General features: G+C 38.9%; 1 protein-coding gene across 2 annotated transcripts in view; it reads left to right on the top strand.

Annotated features, from left to right (window-relative positions):
* The window catches only part of LOC5573302 (1-acyl-sn-glycerol-3-phosphate acyltransferase delta), a 39,614-nt gene that overhangs the window by 16,130 nt on the left and 6,671 nt on the right, over positions 1 to 16,813 (top strand). For both annotated transcript variants that reach the window (XM_021842953.1, XM_021842954.1), the window contains exon 2: positions 8,255 to 8,863. In XM_021842953.1, the coding sequence (XP_021698645.1) occupies positions 8,680 to 8,863 (184 nt within the window). In that variant the 5' untranslated portion in view covers positions 8,255 to 8,679. The remainder of the gene's footprint in view (positions 1 to 8,254; positions 8,864 to 16,813) is intronic.

The raw sequence follows: 16,813 nt of genomic DNA, 5'->3' as shown, positions 1-16,813 counted from the left end.
CTGACGTAGCCATCGCCTTCGCTGTCCTGACCTTCTGTGCCTGTGTTCTCTGCGCCATTCAGGTGTTCATCGTAGTGCTGCTTCCACCTTTCGATCACCTCGCGTCCGTCCGTCAAGATGCTCCCATCCTTATCCCGGCACATCTCAGCTCGCGGCACGAAGCCTTTGCGGGATGTGTTGAGCTTCTGATAGAACTTCCGCGTTTCTCGAGAACGGTACAGCAACTCCATCTCTTGGCATTCCACCTCTTCCAGGCGGCGCTTTTTGTCCTGGAATAGGCGGGTTTGCTGTTTCCGCTTCAGTCTGTATCGTTCCACGTTTTGCCGCGTACCATGCTGCAGCATTGCAGCCCGCGCTGCATTCTTCTCCTCTAAAACCTCTTGGCACTCCTCGTCGAACCAATCGTTTCTTGAGCTCCGTTCCACATATCCGACAACGCTTTCGGCAGCGTCGTTAATGGCTGCTTTGACTGTCCTCCAGCAGTCCTCAAGAGGGGCCCTATCGAGCTCGCCCTCATCCGGCAACGCTGCCTCAAGATGCTGCGCGTACGCATTGGCGACATCCGGTTGTTTCAGCCGCTCGAGATTGTACCGGGGCGGGCGTCGGTACCGTACATTGTTGATGACGGATAGTTTTGGGCGCAGTTTCACCATCACCAGGTAGTGGTCGGAGTCAATGTTGGCGCCACGATAGGTTCTGACGTCGTTTATGTCGGAGAAGTGCCGTCCATCGATCAAAACGTGGTCGATTTGCGATTCTGTCTGCTGAGGTGATCTCCAGGTGTACCGATACGGGAGGCTGTGCTGGAAATAGGTGCTACGAATGGCCATGTTCTTGGAGGCGGCAAAATCTATCAGTCGTAGGCCGTTCTCGTTTGTCAGCCGGTGGGCGCTGAACTTTCCAATCGTCGGTCTGAACTCCTCCTCCTGGCCAACCTGAGCGTTCAAATCTCCTATGATGATCTTGACGTCGTGGCTTGGGCAGCGGTCGTACTCGCGTTCGAGCTGCGCGTAAAATGCGTCCTTGTCATCATCAGTGCTTCCGGAGTGTGGGCTGTGCACGTTAATTATGCTGAAGTTAAAGAATCGGCCTTTGATTCTTAACTTGCACATTCGTTCATTGATCGGCCACCACCCGATCACGCGCCTTTGCATATCACCCATCACTATAAAAGCTGTTCCCAGCTCGCGTGTGTTGCCGCAGCTCTGGTAGATGGTATGATTACCTCTAAACGTTCGCACCAATGCTCCTGTCCAGCACACCTCCTGCAGCGCTACGATGTCGAAACCGCGGGTCTTCAGTACATCGGAGAGTATGCGAGTACTTCCAATGAAGTTGAGAGATTTGCAGTTCCACGTACCGAGTTTCCAATCGCTAGTCCATTTTCGTCGCTGTGGTCTTTGCCGATTGTTCCGGTCCGTATTCTCTCGTTGACGTTCCTGTGCTGATGTGTTTTTACGGCTGGCTCGCAGGGCCTGACACCAACCCCCTAGATTTCCGGAGGACCATTCCCCCTAAATGTTCGGAGGGCCATAGTGCGCAGTTTAGCTTAGAGTCCTTCTCTGGCACTCGGACGATGATCAGCCGCCCCTGACATGGGGAACAGACGCTGTTGTGAGCCGCTCCTAACGTGGAGTACAGACGCTCCAGGTTTGCAAAAGCAAAAGCAAACCCCCCCTTCCCTGTCAGCATACGACCAAAGTTCCCACCGGGGGTTGGTTACCCGATCTTCCCCAAGGTTACTCGTACCCCGGCCAGTACCACGAGGAGGTAGGGATAGGAGTTGCTGGGCAAGAGGCTAAGGACCGCACAAAGGGGTCTATTTTATTCCTGCAGGTACGCGAGGTACCAATGGTACGCCATGCCCAGCCATTTACCAGCCTTCTCTGACACTACGTCATTTTATTGATGTATTCCTTATGGACAAATTTGCTGATATATTGATTCTTTTACTCCCAGCAAAAAAGTAAAGTAAAAAGCATGTTAAAAATTGGTTTAGATTACTAAATAAACTATATTTCTATGCAAGAGAGCTAAATCTTGAGTTTTAAGGACTGTTCATTTTATAAAGTGGACACCTTGTACATGTTGTATCTTTTTAATTTATCAATGAAATTTCAATCGGTTTTTTGAAAATCGTTCGACTAGTATTGTACAATGTTGTGATAAAAAAAAATCTCCAAAATTATGAAATTTCACACGAATATGGAACAACGATTAAAACGGTCGATTTTTGAGGTTATCAAAATCAATGATTGTTAGAAATTGGCTGGAAAATTCGATAATTTATATTTTTTATTTTCAAAAATGGCTTGTTCTTCGAAAGCATCATCAATCAGAAGCCTGATGGAAAAAATCAAATTATTTATGAAGCAACAATTTTACATATACAATAAAATCATTTTTCCCGTATATTTTCAAAGAAAAATGTTTTGAATTTGAAGGTAATTGATATGAGTAGATTTTTTTTGGTTAAAAGAACGTCCTGACGGAAGTGCTAATATGGTATTGATATGAAAAATAATTTACGCCTTCATAGAGTTACTTATTAAGTCCCGACGTCACATTTAAAGCACAATAGAAACACAATTGCTTTATTCTTAGAAAACCATTTTCATAATATGTTATTCTGAGATTAATAATTGAAGAATTCGGAGAAAACCTTTCACAATTTGCTGTACATCGATAAATATGCGTACATGATTTTAAAAGTATGAGACTTTTTAGTAAAACTACCATAAACAGTAAAATGTATACCGGGTACCCCCGTTGGTTTGACCACATTTAATCTGAACACTTTTTAATCTGTACCCCGCTAATTTGCACATCGTTCAGATTAAAAATGGTTCAAATGTCATTTGGCTCATGGAACGGAGTGATGTGAAATGGAACACTGTGGAACGGAACGCAGAATCAAAACAAAACAGTGAAAGAGGTAACCAGAAATACGATTCTAGGGTGACTAGATGTTCAAATTAAAAATGAACCCCGATAATTTGCATGAGGTACCGTTCAAATTAGCGGGGGTACACGGTACTGAGGACTGTGGTTCAAACTCACGATTAAGCTCTCGTTTATACAAATATAGTTTCTTTAGCAATCCAAACTAGTTTTGAACACGCTTTTTACTTTTCTCTTTTGCTGGGAGTGAAAGGATGCCCGAGCAAAGTTAGATAATAAAATGATAACATTTTTTGATATCTGGTTATCAAAGTTTTGATAACTAAATTTCTTATCAGTTCGGTTGAATAAGCAGGCAACATAACAAAAATGATAACAACAATTTGCTTACTGTATATCATAGAAATATCTCATTTTGTTATCATTGAAAACATAATGATAACTAATCCTGTTATGTTGATTAATATACAGTCGACTCTCCATAACTCGATATCCAAGGGACCATCGACTTATAGAATTATCGAGTTATAGAATATACTGCTCCAAAAAATCCAAAAATTAAAAGAACAAATTTCTGTATTTCCAAAGTTTATATGATCACTACTGTAAGAAAGCATTAATATTGTGTTGATAGTATTTTAAAAACTTTATTTGAAAACTTTTTTGAAATCCTCGTAAAATCAAATTGCTTTCACCAAAAATCAAAATTTTCATTTTCATGTAATTCATCTTGTTTTATAACTTGCAATTTTTTTTTTCACCTCTAAACATGAATAAGTCCAAGTTTCCCCAAATAAGAAGGATTTTTGAATAGATATCGAGTTATGGAGGGAAATTTACCTCTCACGAGACATCGACTAGTGGAGACATCGAGTTATAGAAATATTGACTTATGGAGAGCACGATGTATGGAATTTCGAAGGGACCGAAAAATCCATCGAGTTGTAGAATATATCGAGTTATAGAATATCGAGTTGTGGAGAGTCGACTGTATTTGATAACAACGTTTGTTATCATTTTGATATAAAAATCAAACAATGATAACAAAATTTGTACCACGCTGGATAACAAAACGAATTATCGAAGTTATATATTGAGCCCTCTTAAATGTATATAATTTTCGTGTTAATAAATAAAAACTGCAAGGATATGAATATTTGAACCTTTTTATTGGTACAATTTTTAAAAAGATATAAGCATGATTTGCAACATTTGCAAAATACAGAAACAAATACCTTTGAAATTGAATATAAAAAAAGTTGCCAGCTGAGATAGATTAAAATTCATACGGCAACATGAAACAAATTGAAACAATTGAAAAAGTATATGAAGTCAAATACAATGCAGTGACTTCTTCTCGAGGAGTTACCGTGAGGTATTAGCGATCACTCGTGACGACCTGCATTTCTGTAGCAAGCATTTGCCATTGCACAATCATCGCGGAGAAAGATACGACGGTCATATAGTCTTCCTGCAAAGAAAAAAAAAACAATAATAGTAAAAGTAATACAAGTACATACAATCGATGTAATCCTACTTTTTATCCATCTGACCTTAACTGGATCTAACGGCACTTTCGATGCTTGCTGCTCCTGAGAATCATCACCAATATCCTCAGCTGTATTTTCAGCATCCTTTTTCTTCGGACGGCCGGAAGGGTTATTCGAAGATCGGCCAGTCACTGAATGCCCAACGAGTCCCTCCGGAAAGAGCTTCACCATCAGGAATTTCAGGAACAAATAATCTTTGTCCCCAGCTTCATGGGACATCCGTTGCAGGGTCTCACAGTCGAGAAATGCTTCTTCTTCCTTAAACGGCTTCTCTGGAAGAAGCTGCGATGTCAATGATTCCAAAAGCTTTCCGTTTTGAGCTTCTAGCTGTGAATTCTTCAACACTAAAGCGTCCTTCTCTCTCTCTCTCTGTAGGGAATCTGACAACATCTTATACTTTTCTGCTTCTTCGGCCTTTCCACAAGTGCAATCTAAAAGTATATTAACACAATATATAAAAAAAGGCTTCTATACAGTCAAAAACCTCACGCACTTGTGGAGCACTCATAACACCTTCTTCCCCCAACTCATCTACTCTGATGTCCGCGCTGGAATGTATCTCAATACAACCGTTTTGAATAGAACTCTCCTGGTTAGTGGATCCTAGAGCTATCTCCCACTCCTGGATCAGCTGATCGATGGATCTTTTCCAGATGTATGTGCGTGGTGTCTGCGGCTGTGGTGGCGGTAAAGGCTCTCCCATATCTACGTCTTCAGCATTCAAAAACTTATTAAAATCGTATGTTGCGATCGTGACCGCTTCGCCATCTGCCGGTTTCGGCTGTACATCGATAGATTTTGAGTATCAACAATTTTCTTCCAAGAGTTTTGTGAAGAAATGATGAGGCTGAGCAAAGACTTCATCATTGAATCTGATGTATACAATGTAGTAGTCGTTCAAAACTGCTTGGATTCCGTTGCAAAACCAAAGCTTCAGAACTCTACCCAATTCAACGGAAGATTCGGATGTTCAGTCTGTAATCACGAAGGTAAAGTTGTTAATGGTAACCAAATACGATACCCATTCAAAACGACCGACAACAGAGATCATTCTGAAACTCGCCAACTAATGATAGAGGCACATAACACCGGAACATCCATAAAAGGAATCAAAGGGTTATCGGTATTTTTATCAATTCCACATTTTGACAAATTCGGAGTAATATTTTTTGCTAGCTATAATTTTTTTTTAAACCTATATTTACTTTAAAGGTTTCCCACCGGATTATATGCATTCCGTTTTGCTCGGCGTTGTCAAACAATTGTGGGAACTTTTCACAGCATCATCGAACCACACCAAGCCGTATTATATTGGAACGCAGATGTCTGAAGTCGAAAAAAGAATGTTGAATATCAGAACACCCAGCTTATTTTCACGATATCCGGGGAAAATCGAGGATATGAAAAAAAGGCTAGTGACTGAGAAAACATGTTATTCCACTATTTCTATCCAATTGTTATTGGAATTCTTCCAAAAACGTATTTGGATAACTTCATGCTGCTCTCCACATGTATTTTCCAACTGCTTGACACTAATTTAACAGAAAAAACCATTGACATGGTCGATATCCAACTAAAAAATTTCGTTCGTAAATTTCAAAAGTTGTTCGGCGAAGAGAATATGTACTTTAATGTTCATGTACTGACGCACTTTCCAAGCAGTGCTAAAAATTTCGGTGCTCTGTGGAACACATCTCTTTATCCTTATGAAAATGGAAACGGGATGATACTAGGATTTAGAAACGGTAATAATCATCCAGTTGTTCTAATAGCGCACAAATTCATGTTAAATAGCATTTGCCATAACAGAGAGAGAATTCAGTCACCACAACAAATTCACTTACGACGGTGTTCAATATTGTACCAGAGAAAGTTGTAAAGAGCTGGGTTACGATGATTCCTTCATCAAAATAGGGTCTCATTTTTCTCATATCGAATATGTGTTGGTAGATTGAAACGATAAAGCTCATATCATTGGCAGGAAATTGAACACAACTCAAATTTTTAACAACATGTTTTCTTATAAAAATAGTTTTGAGTATCATTTGAAATAAATTACCCATCACGTTCGACCTTGTGTTAGCATTTCAATCCAAAAAGAAAAAAACACGGTGCATTATATTTCAGCTTGCAAACCAAATACACAAATAAATTAGCATTTAGACTATAGCTGTACCTATCTCTAAGATTTAATCGAAATAAATACGTATATCAATATAAAACTCTTTTTACATTATATGATAACAAATCAAGTTATCATGCACTACATGCAGTTGATAACAGGGAATAACTAAATGATTTCTGGATAACAAAACTTGTTATCATTTTGTTATCTGGTTGTTATTCTACCTTGCTCGGGTAAACATTTAGTTTTGTCTCCAAAATTGAATAAAATGTGCCTCTAATTTTCAAGATGCTTTTGAAGTAGTTTGCGATTTTTTTGGAACAGATTTAAATTTCGCAGATTTATTTATTGATTCATCTATGCTTAACATTCTACGGTTCTACATATGCGAATTTAAACTAGAAAATTAACAAGTTAAATTAAAACCCAACAATAGTCTAGCGTAGGTGGTGAATGAACCACGCATAGAAATAAACATATCTTAAAATGAGCTTTGATTCATGTACGTATCAAAAAATGCTCATGACGTTGTGATAATCTCGATTCGTACCTCGGTTAAGAAGTTTGACCGTGTTGCCAAGACTGATAGCGCTGCACGATATATTTCGTTTTCCTTATCACCGCTATCAGCTTGACCTGCTTCATATATAGGAAGCAAGCGTGTACGCCTTAGATTAGGCGAATGTCTGGTTGAACGTTGATCTCTTTGTTTGAAATTTACTAATATGAGCAAAACATATAAATTAGATATCGCAAATCAATGCCAGGTTTACCGTTGATATCTGTTGATTGTGGCGATGTTTTGATTGGATGCAGTGATATTATGATAAGAGTTCTGCGAGTGGAAAGGTACTTAAGTTACCGTGAAACGGTGTATCATTGATAATCCTTTATCATTTACGTGTAAAAAACATAATTTTCGTTAAAACATTTCTAATGGTAAATCTGAGTCTCATTTCTGTATATATTTTTTTTTACAAATAATTCGTATAATAATCATTTATTCTACCAATTATTCATGTCCTATTAAACATAATATTTTATAAGTTTGTACATCCTATTCAACAAATGAATAACTACCATAATTAATGGTATAATTTTGCAATAACTTATAAATTTAATTCCATTCGGGTACCTTTTGGCATATTCTGTAGTTTATGGCATTTTTAGTAACTCTAATATTACATGACTTCTTATAATTTGGCCTCCATAAGCGGCTTCAGAGGCCATGTGTTTAATTAGTTATGTTGGTTACAATATTTGCAAATTAATATATTAAATAATGATCTATTATTTATTATCCAAATTAACCCCAAATCAGTAAAATTGAAATGTATAAAATTGTAAAAAAATCAGTAAACATTAAAATATATTTGAAAATATGTTGGAAATTTCCAGATAATACAATATAATATCTATTCTTCCACTTTGGAGGCCAAAACTTGTTTAACTAGTAAAAATTATCCGGAGAACGACCGGACTGACTGATGATCAATGCCACTCCGAATTACGACATTTTCTTGAATAAACATTTTGATTGATAGTTTGCCATTGTCAATCTAAAATAATTGTACATATACATTTAATGCTTTTGGCGCTGTGAAATATGTTCAAACCCGTAAAATAGCTAATATTATTTCAATTAACTCAGTTTTATACGTTGGTTTTCTCATTACAGATGAATCTTCGCTAACCAGACCACATCTCTTCATATTTATGCACGAGCTACATACGTATATCAGTGAATGGTGATAATGTAAGTGTGGTGTGTAGCCTGAGGATAATGACTGCGCCCGTGGCTTACCTTTGAGTTGTTTTCTTACGTATACGCTCCGTAAAGCCATTCAATCAGCACACGCAGTTCGTTGGTCCAGTCCGGTTCGAGTGTTCTCGCAGTAGCCGTGCGGTTCTCGGGGGGTGTTTTCAACACTTATTTTTTAAGGTTGCTTGTAATTGCGAGAAAGTTGTTTCCAGTGATATCGAATGATAATAAGCGCATACAGTGTAATTTGTGTCGCGTAAGAAGTTCAGTGGTGCTAACAGTTTGTTAGGATAAGATATATTCATATTTGAACAAACCAAAACATAACAGTGCACAAAAACATGGCTGGGTTTTGGTCGACTGTCAAACAATCAACCTTGATGCATCTGTGCTTTGCGATATCATATTTCACATCCGGATTGATCATCAACACGGCACAATGTATACTCTATTTTGGACTTAAGCCATTCAACAAGCGACTCTACAGAAAGATTGGATACTATCTGTGTTATTCATTTTACTCACGTAAGTATTATCATATATTTTTTATTATTATTTTTATTATTATAACGAGAATTTCAGCCTGAGACATAATACATTTATTTTTCAATATATTCTTAAAAATGTTGAATATAAAAATATTTGAACAAAAGTTGCTGCAAAAGTAGGCTATATTAAAAAAAATGTGAATCAATTGGCGATCAAAAGTGAGGTTAGGTTGCGAAAGTTTTTCAAATTGAAATGACTATTTACAGTTTCCTGTGCCTTAAATTGCAAAAATCTTGTCAGTTAAATGATTGTGGTGATTTTTCTTCCAAAGTTATCACAAGAAATTTTGATAGAGAAGCACTAATCTCTATTCTAGAAAAGCGCCATCTATGCATTTTAGCTTTGCGTTAGATCACCAATAGTGATATATCAATATATCAATAGTTTATGAATCAGTTACATGTGGTTTCCCAAGGCCACACATTTATGTTTGAGCCTTCTTTTTACAATCAATTTATATGTCAGAGACATTGATGATTGTCTCGTGTAAAACATACTCGCTAAGACAGCTTGTAGATTATACCGTTGTAAATATCTGTAACAGGCCTAGCTGCGGATTATCTGCAAAGATCTAAGCAGGTTACTTTATCAAATTAAGCTGTTAAGCTGGTTATAGATTGTTTTCAGGAGAAAACTGAGTTAGTTGTCTTTTATAGGAAGCGTGATCAAGCTTCAATTCATGGATGAAACTTACTTAAGACCTTTCGCATATGTCTATAGGGATCTGGTTCAAATTATGTACCTGGGGAAAGCACATCAAGTATATGCACAAGAAATGTAATTAATAAATTAATTAACAAATAATCAACTTCATGTGTACACTCACCGGAACAAGGTAGCGAACTCATCCGGGAGATCTGATGAAAATATGTCGTAGAACAATTTTCTCGGTCCCCGTCTTCACACCGTCCGGGATATTATGTTTTTAACGAATTTCATAGCGCCACCCCTAGGCGCCGCCCATAAACTTAAAAGTGCTTGCTCTGCATATGTCGCTGAATTAGAGACGATACACAGCTTTTGTGAGATTGACTGGCAGTACTACTGTTGGGTTGAATTCCAGCAGCAGAGGCATTCTTGACGAGTTAACAGGAAGTCCCTAGAGCAATCCCTTAAGAAATGCATTGAAACATCCTTGGAGCAATCCCTTGAGTGATACTTTATTCAATTTTTAAGGAAAGGCCGGAAGGAATCGTAGGCCAGATTCATCTCCATGGAGTACTTGGAACAACATTTTTGAGAAACACCTAGATAGATCCAAGGACATTTCAATACCATGTATTGAAATATCCTTGGAGGAATCCCTGAAGTGATTCTTGAGTGATTTTTTAAAGAAATCTTGTAAGAATTCGCTAACAAGATTTTCTTTGAATACTTCAGGTACAACTTTTTTGAAATAACCTTGACAATGTTATTTTTGAGTTATCTTTATAATAACCCCATTTGAAAATCGATTTAATCGTACTAATCCAGTGAGTTGATCGAAGAAGAGAATTCAATCACTGCAGATACGCCTGTATAAACGCGAGAATTTTCCATTGTTGTTTGTCGCTTGCCGTGTTACCGTACAGTTGAGTGTGTGCTCAGAAGAGATGTCAATCCGCTTTCAGACGGTCATAATCTTGGACGAATAGGGCTCGTGTTACTCTTAAGCGGCCTGACGAAGTTTTTTGGTTGAGCGACTGGGAAAGAAACCTATGACCATATGTTCATGAAGCGAATGTATAGCCACGTTTACCCAAATGCTTTCTTCCAACAAAACCTCATATACCATATAGGTATACGGTAGTATTCGCGCGTATGGTACGAAATTATTGTAGGGTGTTCATCCTTTTGGAAAAAACATGACCCGGGGAATTCCAAATGATTTGGAAAACTACAGGGAACATCCGGGAAATTGTAAAACGTACCGGAAAAAAGAAATATGGGTAAAATTATAAAATTTTGCTAGGGCATGCCGAACTGTTTGACTAATTGATTTTGCAACTTAACTAACTTTTGATGAGTTACTAGAGAAATAGTTAACCGTTTCTAGTTATTTTCAATGAAAATCCAAGCAATTTTTCTCAAATTTTTTGCCATATTTTTGTGAAATGATTTATGATTATTTGGCTGCACTGCCCTTCCTATAATCACATATTGTAACATTCGATAAAAATAGGGATTGAGGAAATGGAGTACTAAGTGTGAATTTTTGGTCAGTATGTGAAGTAACTGAATTTGCTAACTATTATCTAGAACTTAAAAACGCGCGGTTGACCACCGACAGAAGCGCTGCGCTGCTGCAGTGTACGAAAAGCGAGGCTTTTCCACCTGTGTTGTACAAAATACAACTGCGCGGCTGCTGCAGTGTTAAGTAAGTTCAAGTAGATCTTCTGGATCTTGGAACCTATGGTTCTTGATGAGATGGTTGATAGATTTCTATATTGATTCATAGCAATTTATTGATTAAATGTGTTATGACCTTACGCAGAAAAAATAAACTATGAGCCCACTAGAGGAATTCCCTAGAAATTTTGATATTTCGAAAAGAATTTTGGGATTCCGATAGAGAATTTTTAATTTATTTGAGAGATCTGGTATTCTTTCTGGTGTTATGTCCCAACTGGGACAGAGTCTAATTCGCAACTTATTGTTTTTATGAGTACTTACACAGTTATCAACTGAGAGCTTTCAATGTCAATTCACCATTTTGCATGTGAATATCGTGTGGCAGGTACGAAGATACTCATTACGATAATTATTTTCAATCTGGCGATAATTATATTGTTTCTTAGAAATTCTCGAATGTCCGATGGATTTCAGCTAATTAGACAGTAATTTTTAATTTTATGTAACAATTCTGCCATCCAGATTCTCTGATTTCCTTTGGAATTCTGAAATCCCTATAGTAATTATGAGTTTCCGATAGGCATTCTAGATTCGTTATAACAATTCTGGGATTCTGGAAGCCATTCTTTTGGGAATATTTTAAATCTGGTATTTGATCTGGCTATTAATCTTTTGAAATTATTCGGGTATCTTCAAGACGGTATTTTGTAAGAATCCCTGAGATTTCAGTGAGATTCCTGCAAACTCTGGTCCGAATCTTTGGAATTCTTGTAAACTTTGGATCCCTTTGATTTACAGTTCCGTTGGGATTTCAGAGGATATCTTCAATTATAATATAAACCTTTGAATGTCTGAATATAAAAATGTAAAAGAAAATCCTTAATTCAACCACTATTGTGAGAATATATGTTTATTTCTAAGAATTCCAGGGTTACTACCAAGAAACATACCGAAATAACTAGAATACCACAGAAATACTACCTACCTTGATACCTTGATGGCTACAGCGTAGCATCACGCCATTGCAGGGCGTATTGTAGAGCTCCATCTTCGTCGGTCTTGTGCAAAACATCTCCAGTTGCCCCGAACGTTTAGGGTCGCCAGGTCCTCTTCCACTGCGTACAGCCAGCGTATTCGTGGTCTTCCCCGAAGCCGCCGACCTCTACCTGGTTCCCTGCTGAATATTCTTTCTTCCGACATTCGCACTAAGTGACCAGCCCACTGAAGTCTGCCGTATTTTACACGCTTGATAATATTCGCATCTTTGTACACTTGATACAACTCGTGATTCATGCGTCTGCACCACACACCATTTTCGAGTTTCCCACCGAGTATTGTCTGCAGCACTTTGCGCTCCAAAAACACCGAGAGCTTTCCGGTCCGACTCTTTCAACGTCCACGCTTCGTGCCCGTAGAGAGCCACCGGAAGAATCAATGTTTTATACAGGGCGAATTTGCAGGGCCGTTTGCAAGCTGCGGAACCTAAGCTGGTTACGTAGTCCATAAAAGGCCCTATTCGCAGCCGCAACACTTCTTTTCACTTCGCGGGAAACGTCGTTGTCACATGTCACAAATGTTCCAAGGTAAACAAATTATTCAACAACTTCAAACACATCCCCATTAAACACTACCTCAGCACCTACACCACCATGCCTGACTCTATCTCAACCTGCAACCATGTACTTCGTTTTGGTAGAATTAATGGTCAGGCCTATCCTCGCTGTCTCCCTCTTCAGAAGCACGAAGGCCTCTTCCACTGACCTGCGATCGATTCCAATTACAGTCAGTGACATAAGTTAGTAACCAAATGCTGTTTTTCCATACAAAATGCCCAAGTTTGGGGTGCTGTATCTCAGCTTCTGGTAGTCCGAATTGGCTGAAATTTGGATGACGAACTACAAATAACTTGAAATTTTGCCTATAAGGGAATTATTACATTGCAGTCATTTTAGATTGAGTTTCAGAGGGTTGTTCAAAGACAAAAGTAAGTAACCAAGAGGCTTTGTAATTTAATTCTAAAACGGTAAGTTGGTCTGTTCCATAAAGTTGTTCAATTTCAGAAGTCACACAAATTTGCAGAACACACCAACTTTCCACGACTTACCGTTTTCAAATTAAATTAAAAAATCTCTCGGTTACTTACTTTTGTCTTTGAACAACCCTCTGAAACTCTATGAAAAATGACTGCAATGTACTAATTTCCTTTCAGGCAAAATTTCAAGTTATTTGTAGTTCGTCATCCAAATTTCAGCCAATTAGGACTACCAGAAGCTGAGATACAGTACCCCAAACTTGGGCATTTTGTATGGGAAAACAGCATTTGGTTACTAACTTATGTCACTGACTGTAGGTCTATATCGTCCTCAAAGCCAAGGAGCTTGTGATAATAGTGCCATTTCTTTGCACGCCAGTTCTCCTAATAGCACCCTCGAGTGCAATGTTGAAAATTCGAAAGTGCGTCTTCCTGCTTTAATCCGTCTAACGTCACGAACGAGGTTGACATCTCGTCTGCGATTCGAACACTTGATTTCAAACCATCCAGCGTAGCACGTATCAGCCTAATTAGTTTCGCCGGAAAACCATTTTCAGACATTATCTGAAAAAGCTCATTTCTTTTCACTGAGTCGTACGCCGCCTTGAAATCAATAAACAGATGGTGAGTCTGCAAGTTATACTGCCGGAATTTGTCTAGGATCATTCGCAAGCTAAACATCTGGTCCGTTGTCGAACGGCCCTCACGAAAACCAGCTTGGTATTCGCCGACGAAGGACTCCTCGAGCGGTCTGTTAAACAGGTTGCGCGACAGAATTTTGTACGCCGAATTCAGCAGTGTAATTCCTCTGTAATTGGCACACTCCAGTCTGTGCCCTTTCTTGTAGATAGGGTGGATGAGGCCATCCAACCAGCCGGTGGGCAATTCTGCTTCCCAATCACTAAGAAGCCAACTCCACGTTCTGCTCTGTCGCCACCGCTGTAGTAGATGTGGTAATGAAGTGTTGGCGATGGGGTCCACCGCTCGGAATACGCGTTCTCCGGTTCTCGGCCAGCGTATTTCCTGGATAGCTGCCACGTTGACGCCGACATTCCGCAGTTCACGAAAACGCGCGGGTTTATTCAAAGTTCTCACGTTCCAACTTTTCAATCGTTGTCCTTTATTAGTTGCCAGGTCTGTTGCCGTAAAAGCAATCCGTTTGCTCTACTTTTGCCTTTCTTGGTTGGTGAAGAGTCTTCGATAGACCACCTAACCAGGGTTGCGCTACCTACATCGTGCTAGAGGGGCTGCCTCCTCGGTGCTGACACGATACAGCATTGTCCGCTTGTTCTTTACATGATGACCACGGTCATAGCCATCACAACCATCTACCTTTATCAGGGTTTGGACCTGTACCTCTGGTTCTCAATAGTTTCAAGTTCTTTCGAACATGCTTTCGGTGAGCCGTCATGCGCTAGCGGTGTTCCTAGAAATCCCATATCCATTATCGAAGTTCAACATGCTGTTTTTTTAATTCACAGAGGAAGCTCAAAATTCTACCGCTATTTCATAAAATCTTGGAAATGTTAGGAAGTTTATAATTCCACAATTGCAGTAATCTCAAGATTCCTTCATAGGATACAAATTTCTAGCTAAAATTTCAAAATTCTAAGAAAAATTCTTGTTGTCAAATCATTATACAATTCACATGCACATAAGGGGAATGCTAGATTTATCGCAAATTTATACTTCAAATCGTGTAAAATTACATAATTTATGTACATGAATTAATGTCCATGCTCGATTACGCGATATATTACTACATTAATATTCATATTTTCACATAATGTGTCGTGTGAATAAGCGACAAATTTGGCATATATGCATGATTTTATTGATTTTGAGTGTCACTATGAACTTAATTTTTTTAACGTGCAGCATCACTCTACACTCTGAATAGAATTTTCTTAACGTGCAGCATCAGTCACTGCACATGTTCGAAAGTAGTAGGCACTACTTGTTCGAAAGGTTTTTTATTCATACCAAAAGTGTAGTAAACTTTGTGGATTTTGTTTTTGAGTAGATGCTACATGTAGTAAAGTTCAACGCTTTTTATTCATATCGCCCATTGAATCAACAATTTCACGCCGCAATACTCGATTCGTGGCCGCATCTTCATCCTCGGTTCTGCTACCTAGGCGAGCCCTGTCGCCCTCGGTCCCATTAACTAGCATGTACTTTATCTTGGTCGCATTCACCACGAGTCCAATTTTCGCTGCCTCGTGTTTCTAGCGGGTGTACAGGTCTGCCACTTTATCAGATGTTCGGCCAACAATGTCCATATCATGCGCGAAGCAAACAAATTGGCTGGATCTCGTGAAAATCGTACCCCGGCTGTTAAGCTCGGCTCTCTGCAAAACACCTGCCCGCGCAATATTGAACAACAGGCACGAAAGTCCATCACCTTGTCACCTTCACACAATTTTGCACACATTCCACCGTCGCCCTTATCAGTCTCGTGAGCTTCTCGGGAAAGCTATTGTCGTCCATGATTTTCCATAGCTCTACGCGGTCGATACTATCACATGCCGTCTTAAAATCGATGAAAAGGTGATGCGTTGGGGCCTGATATTTACGACATTTTTGGAGGATTTGCCCTACAGTAAAGATCTGGTTCATTGTCGATCGGCCGTCAACGAAGCTGGCTTGATAGGTTCCTACGAACTCGTTTAGTGACAAACGACGAAAAAATATTTGGATAATACTTTGCAGGTCGCATTTAGAATGGAAATGTATTCTTCAGTACTGCCAACGATGGAAACCAACCAGCCCCCAGTTTGAGTCGCCCCCAAATTTTAGCACATCTCGGCTCGCGGCACGAAGCCGTTGCGGGATGCATTGAGCTTCTGATAGAACTTACGTGTTTCTTGAGACCGGTACAGCTGTTGCATCTCTTTGCACTCCGTCTCCTCCAGGCGAGGTTTTTTCTCTCGAAAGAGGTGGATCTGCTGTTGCCATTTCTGCCCAGAGCCGTAGCGTGGTCTCATGGCGCCCTTGGCGAACCGACATTTGAGCGCCCCTTGTTTGAAGCTCAAGTTGTTTTTAAATATATTAAGAAAGCATTATATTACCTGTAATACACGAAATTCTAGCGCGACTTCTGTAAAAATGGTTCATCAAAATTCTCAAGGATTATGATATTGCTGTTTATTAAAAATTTGTATACAGATATTCAATGATGAGATAAAGTTCTGTAAGAAGTCATACACAGTATACCAAATTTTATTCTCAGGAGGACTATCTGATAGCCCGGAAGTTATTGAATTTTCTATTACATTTCCTGTTAAGACCATGGGATCTATTGAAATATCAGTATAGTGTATATTCCCTAAGAAATGCTTGTTGACAATTGCTGACCCATATACTTTTGCTTAAGTTTTTTAAATTCTTGTCCAATAGAGTAAAACTTAGTATTATGGCTTTTCACTACTGTTCTCATTTCGATGTCAAATATTTTTTTAATGACTTGATTCGGAATGTTGTGAGAATTGTTCTGAATATTCGATCTGATTCTTGAATAATATGCTATTCGATTCAGAATCACGCGAAAACGCCCTCCAAAT

Source organism: Aedes aegypti, chromosome 2, assembly GCF_002204515.2.
Source record: "Aedes aegypti strain LVP_AGWG chromosome 2, AaegL5.0 Primary Assembly, whole genome shotgun sequence".
NCBI classification, from domain to species: domain Eukaryota; kingdom Metazoa; phylum Arthropoda; class Insecta; order Diptera; family Culicidae; genus Aedes; species Aedes aegypti.
This window is presented reverse-complemented; position numbering and strand designations above follow the sequence as displayed.